The sequence below is a fragment of the Cyprinodon variegatus genome, unplaced genomic scaffold, assembly GCF_000732505.1.
Source record: "Cyprinodon variegatus isolate N-32 unplaced genomic scaffold, C_variegatus-1.0 Scaffold154, whole genome shotgun sequence".
NCBI classification, from domain to species: Eukaryota; Metazoa; Chordata; class Actinopteri; order Cyprinodontiformes; family Cyprinodontidae; genus Cyprinodon; species Cyprinodon variegatus.
In genome coordinates, this window is record NW_015150607.1 from 1051918 (window position 1) to 1071510 (window position 19593).

The 19593-nt window shown below is 36.1% G+C and overlaps 3 protein-coding genes across 3 annotated transcripts in view; 1 reads left to right on the plus strand and 2 right to left on the minus strand.

Annotated features, from left to right (window-relative positions):
* Positions 1 to 1842: 1842 nt before the first annotated feature.
* On the minus strand, positions 1843 to 8136 carry LOC107086499 (GTPase IMAP family member 4-like). Its single transcript, XM_015377478.1, has 3 exons — positions 7985 to 8136; positions 5578 to 6336; positions 1843 to 3708 (listed from the first exon to the last, which is right to left on the minus strand). Exons 1-3 carry the CDS (start codon positions 8013 to 8015, stop codon positions 3704 to 3706), a joined length of 795 nt encoding a protein of 264 aa, XP_015232964.1. The 5' UTR covers positions 8016 to 8136; the 3' UTR covers positions 1843 to 3703.
* Positions 8137 to 8758: 622 nt separating this feature from the next.
* Positions 8759 to 16822, minus strand: LOC107086476 (charged multivesicular body protein 4c-like). Its single transcript, XM_015377446.1, has 5 exons — positions 16456 to 16822; positions 14089 to 14266; positions 10964 to 11072; positions 10747 to 10873; positions 8759 to 9692 (listed from the first exon to the last, which is right to left on the minus strand). The coding sequence occupies exons 1-5, from the start codon at positions 16673 to 16675 to the stop codon at positions 9631 to 9633; spliced, it is 696 nt and encodes a 231-aa protein (XP_015232932.1). The 5' UTR covers positions 16676 to 16822; the 3' UTR covers positions 8759 to 9630.
* A 635-nt stretch (positions 16823 to 17457) lies between these two features.
* The window catches only part of zfand1 (zinc finger, AN1-type domain 1), a 5434-nt gene continuing 3298 nt past the window's right edge, over positions 17458 to 19593 (plus strand). Inside the window, exons 1-4 of the mRNA XM_015377455.1 lie at positions 17458 to 17573; positions 17933 to 17975; positions 19077 to 19116; positions 19319 to 19444. Coding sequence (XP_015232941.1) covers positions 17501 to 17573; positions 17933 to 17975; positions 19077 to 19116; positions 19319 to 19444 — 282 coding nt within the window. The 5' untranslated portion in view covers positions 17458 to 17500. The remainder of the gene's footprint in view (positions 17574 to 17932; positions 17976 to 19076; positions 19117 to 19318; positions 19445 to 19593) is intronic.

Here is a 19593-nt window from a genome sequence, read left to right on the forward strand (position 1 = left end):
AATAAATTATAACACCTATATCTGTTGAGGTATATATAAGTGCATATTGAGGAACATAACATATTCAAGGAAAAGAGTTGAGATTTGCAGCAGGTCATAAAGCGCAGCAACTGAAAGTCAGAAAGCATCTTAAAGACAAAGTCATTAAAGCAAGTTATTCTAAACAGCATTGGCCAATAAAATACAGTTAAGGACGTAAAAAAAAAAAGACAATGGAGGCCAAAGGGAAGTAACTCTCTTTGTTCATGTCTGAGGAAAAAAAACAATTATCAAGAATAAACAAGTTCAGATTAGTCATAGTACATGTCTCAAAGCCATTCAAGGTCTCGTTCATGTTGTGGTGTCGGCGATTGTTATTATTCGGATAATGTCAGCGTCCAATGTCAGTGGCACAAAACGTGCTGATCTGTGTGTGCTTGTAAAAAGAAAAAAGGGGACAGCTACAACCTAAGAAAAGGATACAGAGCCTTACTGCATTCAACTTTTTTTTCAGGTATGCCTCGTTAGTTTACCATCTGGTAGATTACGTTTGGCAAAAAAACATTTCAAAGAGAATGGAATCCAGCAGGTTGTGCCCCTGAGGACACGGATTTATTGACGCTTAACCACAGATGGAGGAAAAAGATGTTATTCATGTTTAGAGAAGGCTGAATGGATGCAGTCACAGAAAATAAGCCTGAGACAGACTGTTATCAGATTTTGTATCTTTCATTATGTCAACAGTTTGGTTTTTCAAATCATAAAAGTTTAAAGTTCTCAAAACTTTCTCGGAGTATAGTTAAAACCTTTACTGTGCATATTGCTCAAGTGTTTTAAATGCAGTTTGCAAAACTACAAAAATCTTAAGCTGCAGCTAAAGATTTTTGTAGGAATTTATTGATTAATCTGAAAAGTATCAGATAAAAGAATTTAAAGATTTTATGGTATGAGTGAGATTCCATTTAATGACTGAGAAATATTAATACCTTTATAGTAAACAAATATTTATGTATCTTTTAAAAAAGAAAACCAACATTTCATAGCACAGCTTGTCTTCATTGAACTCTATGTTTGTTGCAAATTACCTGGAGGCTAAAAGGTACTAACATCTAAATATCCAAAGCTAATTAGCCTTTACAGGTTGAATTAATATCATACCGTCTGCCTCTGTAGTGGAAAAAGTCAAAAACAAATGTATAAAGTGTCCTCATAAAGCATAATGACACCATCTGGTTTTATTCCTTGGCCAAATTGACTAAAGAAATAAACTATAAACACCACAGAAAAAAAACCCAAAGAATCAACAACCTGCACCTCTTACTGCAATGTCAGAAAACAGACTCCTAGAGTTACTTTTAGTTACTTACTTTGCATCTTAAAAGCAAAATACGTATATATTTTGTAGTTTTGGCCTTATTGTTGCACTAAGTAGGCTGTTCTTTCAGCAATTGCCATGTTTTAGACCCGTATAATCCAGTTAACAATTATTCAACTACTAAATGTGTTAAAAACCATTTTTAATAACCGATTAACGAGGATGTATCGGATTTTAGCTCTGCTGTGGATTAAGTGGTTCAATGAATGGATGCTGGACAGAGGGACCAAAGAACATCAATGGACAGACAATAGGTCAGAAGTAGGGACATAAATAGATCAAACGGTTTGACAGAAGGTTAAATGGACTGCAGGTACGGAGTGTGGGTATAGATGTGTAAATAGTGGGAAGGAAAAATGTACTGATGAGTAGCATATTAGGATCCAGCTGAAAGGATGAGTGATAGGAGGAAAACAGTTAGAGGGACGAACCAATGTTAACATTTACCTGAAATTAATTTGTTTAAAAAAATGAATAAAAAATGTGACAACAGTTTAAATGTTTTATTCTGTAGGAAACTAAAGAACATTTCACTTCAGACAGTAAAATAATAAAAAGAAAAACTAAAGTAACTGTTCAGGTTACGAAGACTGATTATTTCAGCAGGTTAAGAAGTAACACCAAGGTAGGTCAGAATTTACTATAAACATGCGCTAAAGGGCAACACTTGGAGAGTAGTCAATAACTGGTTTAGTGGTACAGTTTTAAAAAGATCGATGGAAAAAAAAACATGCAGGAGGACTAAACTATTCAGTTTGGTCACAACAAAAGGGAATTGTCTGGAAAAAGAAACAAATAAAAACCGATCAGCTCATCAGAAAATGCCAGTGACAGTTGAGTAGTGCGGTCCTGTTGTCAGTGTCCAACATCTGTAAGGAGTGCTGAGTTTGAAAACAATTTGCCCCATTTACACTAATCCTCTGAATCTGATCCATGCTGAGTTTGGACCGAGCTTGGATCAGTTAACCGTGCCGAGCTTGGTTCCTACGACTATTTACATAAGATGCTAACACGGTTCCTCGCCTCCTATCAGCGATCCACAATACTGCAGATCTCACCGCGGGAATTATGCAAACAAAAACGGCGGTGCCCATAACATTCAGGAACTTATGTGACTGGATAGCGTCTTCCACCCACATTTCAGGGAGAGCCTATAATCGCATCATCCCAGGTAGCATCATGCTCTTTTGATGCCATTTATGGCTGAATATAAGTTTGTGTTGTGAATAGGTGAAGACATATGTGAATTACAAAGCTGGAGAAGCTGGAATACCTGTGAAATAAGTCAGCTGGCTGTAAATAGGAGATGACACGGTCTGCTCATGCGCTCTTTGTTATCAGAGAACCCGAAAACCAACTGAACTATGCCGAGGCAAGCCCTACTGATGAACTTGTACTAAACCCCACTTACAATACCCTGTGAAAACAGATCTGTGCCTAGTCAGGACAGAGTTTGGATCAGTTTACCGTGCAGAGCTTGGTTCTTAATGGCCGTTTACACATCGCGCTAGCACGGTTCCTCGCCTTCTAGTGACGATCTACGGTACTACTGCTCTCTAGAGGGAATTAAGCAAATCAACATGGTGCGATCCGTAACATTCAGGAAGTTTGTGGGGAGTCAGGCGAAAAAGGCAGCCTTTGGTAAATTTACTTGACAGTCGGCTTTTGGGAAGTGGATACGACAAACAATAGTCTAATCAGGGCTTACAGACGCAAGAAACAACGACAGACGTTGAAGTTCATCACACTGCAAGCAGAATCATCACTGGAAATCGTGTGGCATGGTAGGGAAGCTGGTATTTTTATGAATGTCTGCAATGTTATGATTATGTAGGCTGACTGTAAAGAGATGACGCGGCCTCCTGATGCGCTCTTAGTTATCGGAGAATTTAGCCAGAACTGAACTGTTCCGAGCCCTACTGATGAACTAGTATCAGTTTAGTGTGGTTCCGTTGTGTCTGATGCGGTCCGGTTCACTTGCATTCCATTTACACTCTACAGTTATCTCGGTTACCATGCTTGGACCGATCTCGGCACAGTTTTAAACGGGTAGTCTAGATGGGGCTAATAATGTCAGCTAATTTTGTATGTAACAACCTGTGCTCCTTAGTTTTATATTCCTCCTACCGCAATATACACCACAATTCATCCAAACAGTAAAAAGGATAAAAATTACAATGATATATTGACATGTTGTTGAAAAGGCCTCAAGCACATTAACATGTCTGTTTATTACTTTAAATATGATATATTTGTAGGTTTTTCTCTACATTCAGTAACATTTTGTTTACAGGTCCCTGGCTTTTCATGTGTCAGTCAGCAGACGGTCCATCGGCACACGGGGTCCGTTTAATCTAGAAGCAAAGAGAATAATAGGGTTAAAACAAATCTTAACATGATTTTTAACATGAAGGTTCTTTATATTCTGATAAACTGCTGCCATTATAGCAGAGCACTGCTTTGTTCCGAGGAGGAGGAAGAGTCGAAATGGACTAATTTAGAAAACAAAATCCAGAATTACAGCTTGAGTGGCAGCATTTAAACCACCAAGCAACAACAGGAAGAAGGTGTCTGCTTAAAAAGGTAAAAAAAAGAGAAGAATATCATAGATCACATGAAGGGTAAGTATTGTTGCTCCCTTCATTTGCTTTACATTGGTAATGTTTATGTTTATTTTTTATTTAAATGTAAAGTTGTGTAACATTCGTTACATCTCATCATTTTTATCATGTAAATGGGGACAGACTAAAACAATATAGGCTTTAAGAATCAGTCCTCTCATCAGCCCATCAGACCTCTGCTGGGAATTAGAAAAGTCAAAGTAGATATAGTAAATTTCCAGTAAACTTCTCCACTATGAGATTAATAATGTCAATCAATTAAGATACAGTATGCAAGTTAAAAAATTAGTTAAAACTGACAGGGATCTGAATATTTCCCTTCCTCTCCTGGTTTTATTGACCATCTGCAAATCCTCAACATAGGTTTACTTCATGTAAGAAATAATCCATTACTATTAGAAATACCAAGACAGTTATCTCTTTATCGTTATCTCCCTTTTATCTCCTCCTTCTTTCATCTTTTCTCCTTTTTTTGTTTTTCCTTTCATGTTGTACTTACATTGCAGTGTCTCTATAATCTGTAAAACTCCCTGCATAATTATAATAAAGCAATTTATATGCATAAATCAAGCGGAACACTATGGTGATAACCACATTGACAGACAATGATGACTTTGAACACAAAGTCATCAAATAAATATCTGGGATGGAGTCTCTGAAGTTAAACATTATCCTTCTTTATCGAGTCCAAAAACAGCTGAAGCTAAATTGTTTAGGATGTTAAGGAACAACCCAGGAACCTCCTATAAAGAACTGGAAAATCAGGGATCAACCCTTTAAAATGTACTTCTTTAGACATAAACTACTTCAACCTTAAGAAAAAAAAAAATATATATATATATAGCTACATATGTAGAATACATTCTGGAGAAAAGTCTTATGGTTAATCTAATGGTTCCCTGCCAAATGTACAGGTGGTTTGCACTAAAAACTGACAAGAGAAATGTTGAAACTTGACAACGTCTGGATATTCTAACAGGAAAATTATCCCAAACACATCTGAGCTCGTTTTGGAATAGAAAACATCAGGAACATAAACCAGTAAATGAGTGATCAGATATATAATCCCAGTTATACCAAAGGCTTGTTTCTGAATAAAGTGTGTGACTGAAGAGCAGAAAATACATCTAAATATTAGTAGACCTGTATGTATACATTTGAGCATAGATATGCAATATTAAACCTGAATGGAGAAGAAAAATCTATCTAAACTCACTCCTTCTTTTTAATAACCTCAGAGAATGTGAGCTAATGCAGGAGAAAACTGCAATTATATCTGTTAAAACGTAAAATAAGTCTATTCTAATCATTGTGTCCTGTACGTTGTGTTTAACATGATCCACCCACATACAGCCGTTATGACTCAGCAGCTTTCCTCACCCTCATTTGGTGTCCACTTTCTGGTCACATGACAAATTTAACCAAAACAGTCCAACTGTATAACTAGACAACCTAAGTCAGACCAAAGAGCTTGTTTTTCTTTAAAGTTTCCTGAAAATCCACTTGCTTTACATTGAAACCTGTGATACTAAATTTATTTCACTTTATTTAATGAAATACTGCCTGTGTGATGTAATGAGCCAACATAAATCCATCACTCACTGCAGTTCTGCTCTGCCTCCACGGTCTTTGAGAGGTCAAGTCCAGAGTTCTGTTTGGGTCGGGCTCCCAGCTCCTGTGCCGACCTGACTTGATTCTGGTTCCCATCCAAAGGTTTCTCCTCCACCTTTAAACTGTAGAGGCCCCCTTCTTCTGCCACCATCTTCTCAACCTTCCTCATTAGCTGTCCCACCTGAGGATTGTCCCCAAATATGGAGTTGTTAATAACGAAGAACCTTTTCTTACACTTCCTCAGCACCCACTGCAGGTCTTTCCCCTCCCTGTGTATGTAACGCTCAATAGAAATTTTCCGCAGCATCTCGGCCCAGGTGAACACCACGATCGTATGGTTCCATACGTGCTCCCCAAAGAGGCTCACATGCTCCTCGATGCGTGCGCGGTCCACCTCACCGAAAATGCCCACAGGGATGATGAGCAGGAAGGCATGAGGACCTGGAGGGCAAAGTGAGGCGCCCCTGACCAGCTCCTGTTTATAGGAGGAAGGGGTTTCCTGAGCGGAGAACCAGCCGGGAGTGTCCACCACAATCACCTGGCGCCCCTCCACCTCCGTCTCCCTGGTAACGCAGAACTCGGCCGCTCGTTCCAGGTGGAACTCCTCCCTGCCTAGGATGGTGTTGGCCGTCAAGCTCTTCCCGGGCCACCTCCATCCTAACACCACCAGGCGGATTTCAGACAAATGGCTGACCTGGGCTGCAGCTGCTGTCTTTTGGGTCTCCTCCTCTGATCCAGAAGCATCTCTGGCTACAATCAAGAGATTATGTATATTAGTATGAGCAGGCAATATCTTATCAATGTCGAGTAATTTTTACTATTGTGTTATTAAATATATTTCTATAAAAATATATTTCTATAGAAATATATTTCTATATTTTATAAATGTTCTTTTATTCATACATATACATATATATATATATATATATATATATATATATATATATATTTTAAACTTGGAATGGACATACTTTCTGATTCATTTTCCATTTCCTGACAAACATTTAATGTGATATTTTAATAATAATCATGTAATAATTTTTCAAGAGAGATGAAGGATTAGTATATAACATATCAAGATGGCCCTTTCAGACATATTTTATCTAAGGCTGTTTGTTAGAAAATGTTTAACATATTGGACAAAGCTTTTGTTCAGGGGTGTCTTGCTATAATTACTTTATGGAAATAAAAAAATATGGAGACAATAGTGGAGATAAATATATCCCCATACAGTTTCATTGCCATAATATACCTGGAAGGTTGCAGCTTTCAATGCCCTCAATGCCACCATTACATATACCTTATAGAGCTATGGATGCTAAACACTGAGCGAAGCATAAGTGTGTTAAACACAGTGGACATCATTGGTCCAACATAGATGTTTTCATGCATTTAATGGAAGGTAATTTACATAACATAAGCAGACTTTTAAATAGGACTGATGTTGTATAATGCAAATACTAGAATGCTTTAAATGTAGGCTATAGCTCAACTCTGACCATCAATATGAAAAAAACTTCATAAGAGAAAGTATTAACTATATTTTCTGGCCTTGTTAACTCATTAAGTCCATGTAACCTGAGAAAAAAACAATCCAAATCTGAGTTATTCACAAGCTATTTCATCAAACCACTAACATTCAGATTGCATGTGTTTCTAACAATGTATATTGTTTTATGTGCTAACTATGAATTAGAGTGTATAAGAAAAAGAGCTATTAATGAATTAGTACAAATCTACTACAGTTAGTACCCTTTACTTTTGCATATTTGTAAAGATCTAAACAAAAATACTGAACCTTAAATCTAAATGCTGGTGTTGATTGGTATAAAAACTATAATGTAAATAAATACTGATACTACAAGACAAACTCAGTTATTTTCCTTAGTTTGTCAGAGAAAATTAAACGAATATAGTTGAGACTTGGAGGTTTCTCTAGTATTTCCTGTTCTCGTGTCCTCAGAAAGCCAAGAGCTCCTTACTTCCTGGTCTTTTCTTTTTCCAGTTTGTGTATCAATCTCCTTGTATCCCATTTCAAAACACCATAAAGACCTTCTCCAAATGTTTATGTTGCAAATATTTGAAAAATATGATTGGGTTGTTAAAGAAAATGTTACTTTAAGTGAGATGTACCTTAATGATGTAATTCACTATATAGGAAAGAGTTAATTATTCATAAACGGGGCAGTATGAGGTTTCTAAGAATAAGAGAAACTGTAAGCAGTAATTCCAATGTTTAAAACTACTGGAAATAGAGATACGTGTCCAAGTTCTTTTTAGTTCATTTTTATAGTTTAAACTGCCTGCTAACTTTAACTGCTAATTTCTCCACTGACGGTGACTACGTGTTATTAGTTAAAAGTCCTTAAAACACCCAGATAGAAGCCATTTTCCTTACCTGCCGTCTGCTGCGGGGCGTTGGTGTCCATATTTAGTTTTATCTCGACTTTAAATCCTTCTTTTTGGGGGGCTTGGTTCGCTTCAGGCGCTTCGTTTTTCGAACTTCCTCCTGATGGTGACACAAGTTTCCGGAATCGAAACGTGTACGTACTTCCGGTCACCACTTTCAAAATAAGAGCATGTTATAAACCAAACCGGATGTAGAAAAACGGTGGTGGACATTATAGACTGGTTTTATATGATCCCAAGTAAAATCTGGAAACCGCAAACATGGACATCTGCGTCAACTAAACCTTTCCAGATTAACAGTGTTAGTTGTTTTTTTTTTTTTTTTTTACTTCTATGCAAGTGATGTAAATGCTTAAAAAAATAACACGCACCCCGCAATCACAAATAATGAAATAGTTTTTTTTTTTTCGGCACGTTTTTGGTTTCTATTCTTGCATAAAATTATCTTGTTTTTAACAAAAATATATCCTCTCGGGACCAAAAGTCGTCAACACACAGATCCTGTCTTACAACTTTTATCTCATATTTAACAGTAACAAATAGCTGTAGTTATTAAAATACAGATACTTCATGTTTGTCAATTTGTCTTATTTCATTTATTAAGAGACAGGTATCGCAAAATAGATTATAAACATGTCTAAACATTGATGCAGGCAATGGGTTTTGATATGACCTTTTCCTGTTTTCTGTTCCTATCAAATAAACAAAAAAAATAAAAATACAATAGTCGAGAAACTCATAAAACCTTTTTATTAATTTATAACAAATGAGCCAGAAATCAGAACTATCTTTATCAGGATTTTAATAGATTGATAGAGGAACACAAGGTTGTGTTACATTGATAAGTGAGTCGATGATATTTAATTTTTATTCTAAAAAAGAATCAAATGGGCTGTTTGGCTGCTTCTACAACTCTCCTTGCCTGTTGTTCAATTGGATGGTAATGTTTCATACGATTGAACTTTGGACATAATTATTCAATTCTTCTAGAATATGGATATATGAGATGTTAACGTTAGTCTGTATACTAATAAAAAGTAACAACATCTACAACTACAACATCTACATTAAAAATGTAGGACGGTGCAATATGACCTTCTCAAAAGGTTTACTATAGTTGTTCTGTGGTATAATGCTGGAAGCTACAAAAGTTGCTCAGCACTGCACAACATCCTGCTGAGCTGATGCAGTACATTCAACCAGAGGCTTTTTCCTTTCCATCATGTTGGGCAATAGCTGGAAAACATTTCTCATATGACTTAACACAATTTGTAGGAGCCAGTTTTATTGTTAGACAGTGATAAAAAATAGTTATTTACATTTAGGCTAAAGCTGCACTTAGAAAAAGAAAACTGCAGAACAACAGCCCCATGGATTAGAAGCATATATCCTTCTTTGACAAAATGCAGCACAAAAGCCACTCTTCCATCAAGACATTAGAAATAAACAACCGACTTAAAATAGTTATGTTCCTTCAGTTTTGAACGTTCATTGCTTATATCATTAATTACAAGAAATTTTAATAATAAAATATGCCTCAGTTTCCCTAAAAACCATAATTTTTTGAGAAGTATAAAGAAAATGCAACAAGTTGGAGTAAAGGTGTTCATTGATACTTTGTTTTTGCTAATGAACTCATGTTGCCCATGATGCCAGCATACGCATGTCATCGTCATCTTCAGCCCTCTTCTTGGTTGCTGAAAAAAAAAAACAACGAGTCAGATTAATATTAAAATTACAGGTCATAGCAACCTTTTATTTTTCTACTACTTTAGTATCAATAACTTTCCACTAGATCCTTTATTATCTTTTAATGTGGTTTATTCTTAGTGTTTAGGTCTCTCTATATTGCAAATCATTCATTTACCTGCCACCCAATATGCAGTTTTATCATGCTATATTTATATACTGTGAGCATGACTTTCAACCTCACAAAAGTATTAACATGATGGAAATTCTTCACATTTTTTAATTTTCCAACCATTAAAAAATGGTTGGATTATTTTCTGTAATAGACCAACCTAAACTTGTTCAAAATTAGGAAGCTGAAGGAAATTATACTACATATGATTTGTTTTCATTTTTTATTTTTTTTTTTACAAATGTCAGGGAAGTGCACCTTTTACTGGAATGCATACTTCAGGTTGCCAGAACAACTTAGTCTCAGAGTTAATGGAGACCTGCTGTGGAAATCCACTTTCAAACATAATCCATGCTTCCCCCTTAAGAAATATATATATATTTTTCCTTATTTTACCCTTCAAAGCCTAAACAATGAAATGGCTGACAGAAAATGTTATTTCTTTTGAAACTATTGAACATTGTGAGAAAAGAAAAAAACAAATTCTGAATAATCTGAATTAAATAAAGTTTTTTTTGGTCATTTATGATACATTACGTGTTTCTCTAAAATTTGTGAAATTTTGTTTTCCATGCGTGTCTGATTGTATATATCAGGGTTTGTTGTAGAATATAAAAAATCATACCGATGATGTAGAGGTCTGAAAAACTCAAATATGATACACTTGATCTTAAAGTGTTAGAACCCAACAAATACAAACTGATGTTAAATAAAATGGAAAAAGATTTCCCATAGATATTCAGCAAAAAATCTTACTATTTATTTAAAGGTTGTGTAATATTTGTGGCTCTAAACTACTTTAATTTAGCTCGGGCTAAAATGGCTCTTTGGATTGAAGAGGTTAGGGACCGCTGATCTAGAACATAACCCACAAGGCCAGTGGGACTCACTTGCACGATGAGTGGGCTGTGATGAGGGCAGTTTGGAGCTAGGAACGCTCGGCAATCCTCCCATACTCTTCATGCTTTCCTGCAGGCCCTCCTGCTCCAACTCCTCCAGCTCTGCAAGCAGCTCATCCTAATAGGGAAATAAAAAATAAAAAGCTCAACAATACGTGACCAGGCAAAAAGAAATGTCTAACAATACAAGTGGAGAAAACTGGGTAACCTCATCAAACTGCTCGCCGAACGGCCCTGAAATCGCCTCACTGATTTCCCGAGCCACGTCTTGCTGCTCTGTGATGTCCTGCATCAAATCATCAATCTTGTCGATGTCCCTGAAAGAAATAAAACAAACAAGTAAATCAGAAGTAAAACTCTCAGTTTATCTTCTGAATGCTGTAAATGGAGAAAGAATACAATCAATCCAATTTTCAGGTAAGACACTTTCAATATCTTGGGTTCAACAGCCTATGGTTTGGGTACATTTACGTGTTTGTTTAAGCTATCCAGGTCAGTTGTGCCTCTCTTTCTGACACGGTTTCCTTCAATTTAACCTCAGCAGCCTTCCATCCAGCAATTGGCAAACAGTCTGCCTCTTTATTATTGGCTGTTTTGGCTCCCCCCCCGCATGTGAGGGATGTAAATCAACCGCACAACAACAACAATAACAACAACAAAAAAAACTATCTATACTGAAAGACCTTTATAATATTAGTCTTATAAAGTTAAACTTTCATGAGAAACGGAACATTGGGTCTTCATGATATGTTCATCATCAAACTAACAGCAATAAATAAAATGTGTTGCTCTCTTTTGAAGAGTAATTATATCAAATTGCAGAATAAACACAGTCTTCAATGATATTTTCATTTCTTGAGGTACCCCTGAATAGAACTTTCTGTAGTGAACATTAGGGGTGTCAACAATAATCGATTCAGCGATGCATTGCAATGCAGGGCATGCACGATTCGGCATCGATGCGGCAACGTGCCATAATCGATTATGTCACTGTTTATTTTCTGGCCTCAAATGGACAAGTTGTGAAGTTTCAATTACTTCCGGGTAGGGTTGTCAAGATACTAAACTTTTCAACTCGATACCGATACTAAGTATAATATTCGATACTCGATACCCTTTTCGATACCACAAGAATAAAAACAAAGACTCTAAAATTCAACAGAAATATTTTCATTACTAAAAAAATACAATAAATAAATAAAAAAAACAATAAGAATAATATTTGAGATTGTATGCTGTGCACAATATTAAGCAAGCTTGATAAAAAAACAAAATTAAAATTAAGTGTTCCTTCCTTGGCTATGTTTTGCAGACATAACAATGACACTAGCCAAATCAATTAAACAAAAATAATTCTCAGCAGCTGCACCTGTTACAAAAAAAGTCTGAAACTGAAAAATGCACAGAATTATTTAATCACACAGTGTTCAGAAAGTGCATTTTCCACTATTCTGCACTTTAGATGGCTGTATCGATACTTTTGAAAATGAGTATTGTATCCGGATACAACGTTTCAGTATCAATACTTTTTTGAGTATCGATACTTTTGACAACCCTACTTCCGGGGGCATACCAACAACAATCAAGATGGCTGAGGCGGAGGGAGATGACCGCCATCGAAGGGTAGGCCTAATTAAAAATGCACCAAAAGCTTGGAAAGTGGATATCTGGGCACATTTCGGATTTTACGAAGTCAATGGGATTTTGATGCATCGCAATGCATCGTAGAATCGTAATGGAATCGAATCGTGAGGGCAGTGCCAATGCACACCCCTAGTGAACATATGCCAGGATGGTGGAGATTATTTGTTCGCACTTTGATGGCTGGTATAGTCATTTTCAGTAATCTGGTTAATTGGATAATATTTACACCAGCAGTTATTTTGGTTCCATCTCTCATGCTGGATCCAGGCTGCACTGTGAGACTGTTGCCATGACAGTGGACAGTTCAATTCCCAGCCTTGAGGATTCCTGAATGGAGTTTGCATGCGTTGGTTCTCTCCAGGTACTCCAGCTTTCTCCCACAGTCCAAAAAAAACCCCCAACTGTTAGGTTAATTGGAGTCTCTAAATTGCCCTTATATGTGTGTGGATGATTGTATGTCTCTGCCCTGAGATACACTGAAAACCTGTCCAGGGTGTGCCTCACTGTGACCCTGATGGGTAGAAGGGAAAAGAAGGATGAACAGAAATAAAATTTAAACTGCATGGAGTGTTGGACAACCCTCACATCTTGGCACCAATTAAATAAACATTTGCCTATTGCATACCTATGACTACCTATCTCAATAATTCATTACAATACTTAACTACCAATAGAAATAAACTGCGCTCTACTCAGAATAGGTTAATCCCACCATCTGAAAATGGGACCAGATTAAAATTTATATCTATTTGAAAACAGTGGGGTACTAAACAGGGTATTGTTAAAAAAAAAAAAAATAAGCCAAAGTCAAACATGAAACCTTAAAATCCTTCTAGAATAAGAGATGCTTCAGGACTTTCTGAACAGCAGGAAACTATTATATTTATACAGAGATGGCAAAAGTACTCACTTTCTGTACTTGAGTAAAAGTACAGATACTTGTGTTAAAAAATACTCTGGTAAAATTGGAAGTACTGATTAAACTTCTTTACTCAAGTAAAAGTAACAAAGTACAGGCTTGTAAATTTACTTAAAGTAGAAAAGTAAAAGTAGAAAGAAACCACTTTTTTCATGCCGTTGCCTACATTTTAAATGGATGTCTGCCAATAGGACTAGATCTCCGTTGTGTTCATTTTCAATCATCTCGTTGTCCATACTACTATGCTAACGCCACCGCCACCAAGCTGCAATGATTTGCCGCAAATGAATAACGCTGAATCTGTTGATTCATCTTGTAGTGGTGCGTCAAATGCAACGTAGATTCCCATCCAATTAGATTGAATTTGGTATTGATGCCGTGAAAAATAATAATGGTAACTCCATTGAAATGATTAAAAACTAAAGTAACGAGCCAATTTTTTAAAATGTAAGGAGTAGAAAGTACAGATATTTGTGTAAAAATGTAAGGAGTAGAAGTAAAAAGTCGCCATAAAAATAAGTAGTAAAGTAAAGTAAAAATATCAGAAAAATCTACTTGAGTACAGTAACGAAGTATTTGTACTCCGTTACTTCCCATCTCTGTATTTATAATATAATATTTTGGCAGGATAGTTTAAATAGTCATTACTTTCTTTCTTTCTTCTTTTTTTTTTTAGTTCCCTTAATCCACTTTTAATTTAGAATCAGGCTTTCCCTCTGGATGAAATTGTGTTTTTTATACATTTTCTCTCTGGTAAGCCAGTTTCTTACATGTTTTGGTGGGCATGCTTCATGGCCTTAGCAGCAAAGCCCATGTTCTTAAGGACCTCCGTGTTGGTGTGTGAGTTCTCTAGAGCCTCCCTCTGAAACTCAATGGTGGACAGCGTGCCATCAATCTGGGTCAGCTGCTGCTCCAAGCGCTTCTTCCTCTTCAGGGCCTGCAGGGCAGCTGCTCCAGACAAAAGAAAAAATAAAATAATCACAATAATTCTTGAGGTTGCATTTCATCTTGGCATGAACAGACTACCAGGTGAGGGTATGCTGAGGTTTTTATATAGTTATGGATTGAAAATCAGCATACTTTTTCTGACATACTCTCCCTGCAGCTTGTACTTCTTTATAGACACTATAATAATGAACAACAAGCACCATTGCTCTTCCCCTCAATCAGGACAGTATGAAAAAAAAACAAACCCTTACACACATGATCTGTGGACTGACAGAAAAATTAAGTACAACCTTTAAATTAAAATTTTATTTAATATGAGGAAAAAGAAAACCGTTAAAAGATAGAACCACACCCCTTTTTTAAGATTAACCAAATTAAACAATTCAAATTGGTCCCATACCATAATTTAGGGGAAAAAACTCAAAGGCAACACATCATGCTAGGGCTAAAATAATGAATCGATTATTGAAATAATCGTAAACTAATTTAGTAATTGATTAATCGTTAACTGGAGAATGGGCTCTATGCACAGCTCCACTACTTCCTGAATTTAAGGCAGCTCCTTTGTTTCCTGTCTTTCATTACTTGATGAACTGATTAATCCAGGTGTGTCTGGCCAGTTACTTAGGTCATACACACCTGGATTAATCAGTGTATCCAATCATGAAAGACAGGAAACAAAGGAGCTGCCTTAAATTCAGGAAGTAGTGGAGCTGTGCATAGAGCCTATAGAGACTGTAAAACATGCCTTTGGCTGACAGAGCAACCTACTTAGAGCAATAACTCTATCACAATTGTAAAATAAATTATAAACATTTTGCATTTAAGATAGACAGAAAAAAGTTTTTGTCTGTCAATATACTCTATCCAGAACTGCTTAAGTTGAAAAGGTTTAATTTAGTAAAAAAAAAACATCTTTAAGGAACCTTTGGCTATAGGATTATTAAGGGAAAAAATAATCAACAGATTAATTGATTTGCAAAGTTATTGTTAGAAAAAGCCCTACATTACACAGAAATCTTTACACAAATCAAAGCTTTAGGGCTCCAGCAGATCACAGAAGAAAAAATGGGAGAAACAGTAGGGGACCTTCCATAGAGTATCCGGTGGATCAGGACCAGTTTAAACGATTGTCAAAAATAATAGCCTAACTTGTCTTTAATAAAGTCTCAGTTGATGTTCAGAGACCAGCCTATGACAGAGAAGGTTCTTGAGAGACCTGAGTTTTCTACAGGTGTGTTGAGTGAAATAATGAAAGGAGATGATTCCAAATATTTCATGTCATGATTCAACATAAACCTTGGCAGAGATGTTTTATCATATGTAGCAGAAAAATCGGGTGTGTCCAAAGCAAAGACACGAGGATCCTCCCTTTACATCGCTGTGTTTATTTTTAGTCTGAAATGATTCACAGGTGATACTGCTGAGAAAACACCTCAGTTAGGATGAGCTGCAAGGTTTCTACACATTAAGGAGAACTTTTAACAAACCGCCTCTCAATTTCTGATCCCTTCATAGGTCTAAAGATGTTTTCCACTCTGTGGATGCACTATGAATACAAAGAAATGCTATACAGGCCTGGTTCTCAGTAATCTAAGCCTACATTCCATTCCCTCCATGGCTGGATGCTATAAAAACAATGGCTGCCTTCAGGTTAGACTTGTTACAAGCTATTGCACTCAAAAAGAAACAAAAGATAGTGAAAAGATTCACTGTTCATTTTCAAAAGGGCTGTTTCAATGACAACATTTAAATTCAAAAATTTAAACTAGAGCTAAACAAGTGGAAAAAGTTAACTTTTGGTTACAGTTATATGTTTTCTTGTACAAGATACAGTATAGCGATAAACTCCCCATCTGTAAAAAAAAAAATAATAATAATAAAATAAATAGAATGCCATAAAATAAGTTCCAAAGGTTTACAGTCAGGATTCTAATTGTATGAAGTTGAGTTAAATTAAAAAAGGCAATTAAATTATATGTCAGCATCCAGCTTTCCTATGACCTGCACTAAACATGTGATTATATCTTTGAGAGGAAACTATTCGAAATAATCTGGTATAAAAGTCTTTATTATCTAGAAAGTTTGATAATTGATAAAATAATTAAAAGAAGCTCAACTCCTGGTTCTGGGATTTAGCATGCTGGAACTACCAGGAAAGCAGGTGCAGAGTTCCTAGAAGGACATACCCCTCTTGTTTCTTGTGCCGTGCTTCTTAGCTGTGGCTATTTCTTGTTCTATTTTCTTCTCCAGATAATCTTGTTTCTTGGTCAGCATTTCCTCGGTTTCCCGGAGTCTGTGGATCGCCTCCTGCGGACTCGGTCCTCCTTTCGACCTGTGCTGTTTGGACTTGGAGGAAGAACCCGAGCTACTAGAGCTTCCCTTGAAAAGCTTCGAGATTTTACTCATTTTTGGCTCTTTTTTAAACAAAAACAAATAGTGAACCGTGTTAGTAGGTAGAGAAAATGAGGTCCGTCTTTATTTCACTTGACTCCACTGGCGGGTTTAGCAGAATTTCCTGCTCGACGGCTTTGAGGTCAATTCAAAGCAGAGAGAAAGAGAGAGCACACCTTTCAGCTTCACCTGGCCTATGACGACATCACACCTTTGCACACGGTACCTTAACCTGTTTTGCCTTTAGAAAATAATTGAAAGTAGATAAGTGGAATTCATATAATTTCAAATTATTATTTAAACACGAATAAATCATTTTATATTTATTCAGATCAACCCCTCCAACCACCATTAATTCAACACTTTAATTTGCATTATTTATTTATTTATTTATTTTATTTTTTTATTTTATGACAGCTAAAATATCCCCCGACACATTTAAAATTCTTTTTGATAATTCACATCTTACAATTAACCAATAAACACCTAATTCTTAGCAGTTAATTGTTACTATTATAATTGCAGGGGGGGAAAAACATCCCATACACCCTTAGAAAGTGTTTATAAGCTGGTGGTTAGACGGGTGCGACATCTTTTAGGACGTTTTACTAAAACTACCATAAAATAATGTCAAGTTCTGATTTACTTGATTTAATAAATAAGACAAGGTGCATGTCTTTGATACATATATGTGAATATTTGTCAAAAATAAGTGGTATTTTTATTGAATTTTCTAGTCTCACACCAATTTAATATAATATAGAAAGAAGTAGACTCTGACCACTAGGTGTCGCTAACGCACCAGCATGTTTCCAATAAACCACGAAACAGAGTGAGCTCATGCTACAGTATTGGCTAATGGCTGAATTAGACATTGGAAAACATTGTCAGGTCGATACCTGCAATCTCAAAGGTTTGTTGAGATTCTATTTGGAGCTGTAAAAGAAAAAAAAGTTTAAAGTGACGCATGTTCCTGTCGAGATTTTGAAATTTAGCAGATTGTCTTCCTAGCATAATTAGCCTGTTAGCTAGCAGTTGTTGTCTTCCTTAGCATAGGTTGCTAGCTGATAGGTTAGCTCTTCCAAACCCGTTCGGCTCAATTAAGAATAATAGAATAATTTTGTCAGGACTCAAGCTTAGTTTTCCCCTTTGTTTGGAAATCCATTTCTAATCAGGTTTAGTTTTACTGGCATATTATATACGATAGGCAGAGGCCAGAGAATAACTAATTCCCTTTAAATTTAATTTAAATTTTCTACATTCATGTTACAGATTTTCTTCCATTTGTTTGTGACTCCTGTAATGGTGTTTACTGGTAAGTTTAAACTATTTAAATATAAGTAAACGTATATTGTAACCCTGCATTGATAGTCATATTTTCTGACATGTAATTGCTTTTTAGTGATGTTAGGCTCAGGATTAGGGTAAACATTTTGCATTTAAAACAGTGGGGTTAGTGGATAGCACTGCTGCCTTGCAGCAAGAAGGTTCCAGGTTATATTTCCGGGGTCTTTCTGCATGGAATTTGCATGTTCTCCCTGTGCATGCGTGGGTTCTCTCTGGGTACTCCTGCTTCCTCCACAGTCCAAAAAAATGACTATTAGGCGAATTGGCCTCTCTAAATTCTTCTTCTTAGTTTAGAGTGTGTGCGCGTGAAGGTTGTTATATTCTGTTTGTCTCTATGCTAATAGCCGATACTGATGCCAACAACGAGATATCATGCATGCCTAGTATCCACACAATCTCAGTTCTTTCTATCCATTCATGCATGAACATATGAAAAACAAGTATTAACACAATGCTGTGCACATTATTATTTGCAAACATCCTAACTGTTAATTTGACATCAATGATTATCCTCCTTCACAAGCAGAAAAAACAAAAAATAATCTATACACTGATTTTGACTCTATTATTGTGATTAATTCTTGTATGTTTCTTATATTTCATTTTAAGTCTATCTCACCTGTAAGTCTGACTGCATCTGTCTCTGAGTTGGCCGGCACATCTCTAATTATAACCCATTCCTTGAATTTTACTGCTGGATAACACAATATAAACTTATGAATAAGACGATAGATAGTAAAAAAGTTGCAATAGATGGCTAAATATGGCTCTTTCTTTTTCTCTACTGTTTTGCATGCTTTGCTTTATTATTTTATATGTCAAACAAAGATCTGGATATTTTCTTTTACACTAATTGTTTTGTTTTTATTTTTTTTTTCTGTCGAGTTAAACATTGTTGGGTTTAGTGAGCAGCTGTGTACAAAATCCGTTTTTTTAAAAGGAAGAATATTTGTTCAGGTTTAAAATTAAAGTTGTTATTGTATAAAAGGGACCATAACAGAGCAGAACAGATTGCTCTGTTGTCTGTAGTTCTTCATCTTGTTCTTTTGTTTTTTGCTGTCCTTTACAGCCTTGAGCACAGAAGCAGAGAGGCCCACTCCTGTGCAGAGGTAGGTCATGTTCTTTTTTTTACTGTCAGGGTATTTTAGATCAGATAAGTGCTTCTTTGATGTCTTTATAATATTGATACGGGTCATGTGTTGCCTTATTTGCTAAGATTAGGACTTTTCAGATTTAATGGGATAGATAAATCTATTAAAAACTGTCACAGTACCCTTTTTTTATTCATGATGTATTTTTACTCTGCGACAGGAAACAGTAACAAGGGAATCTAAGTGGACTGGAGGCAGCACCAGTTATCCCTGCTCCTTTGAAGACTGCAAGGGAAAAGAGCTGCTGCCAGTTTTATGCCCACACTGTGAAAAGCACTTCTGTTTGGTGTAGGTTTTTTTCTTCTTTCAAACAGATCAAAGTAGAGTGTCTGTGTGTGTTTCTGTTTGTCTATCTGAATGGGAGCCATTTTACAATTTTTAACAGGAAAGTGAGGTAATGTTGTAAAGTTAGGGTTATAATATATATATATATAT

Excerpts from the sequence above, each read along its gene's own strand:
- LOC107086499 (XM_015377478.1), bottom strand. The coding sequence starts at position 8,015 with ATGGACACCAACGCCCCGCAGCAGACGGCAG. Across the intron at positions 6,337-7,984 it reads CGCCCCGCAGCAGACGGCAG|CCAGAGATGCTTCTGGATCA; the intron begins GTAAGGAAAATG and ends TCTTGATTGTAG.
- LOC107086476 (XM_015377446.1), bottom strand. The coding sequence starts at position 16,675 with ATGAGTAAAATCTCGAAGCTTTTCAAGGGAAGCTCTAGTAGCTCGGGT. Across the intron at positions 11,073-14,088 it reads AAGCATGCCCACCAAAACAT|GGACATCGACAAGATTGATG; the intron begins GTAAGAAACTGG and ends TATTTCTTTCAG. Across the intron at positions 10,874-10,963 it reads TCGGCGAGCAGTTTGATGAG|GATGAGCTGCTTGCAGAGCT; the intron begins GTTACCCAGTTT and ends TTTCCCTATTAG.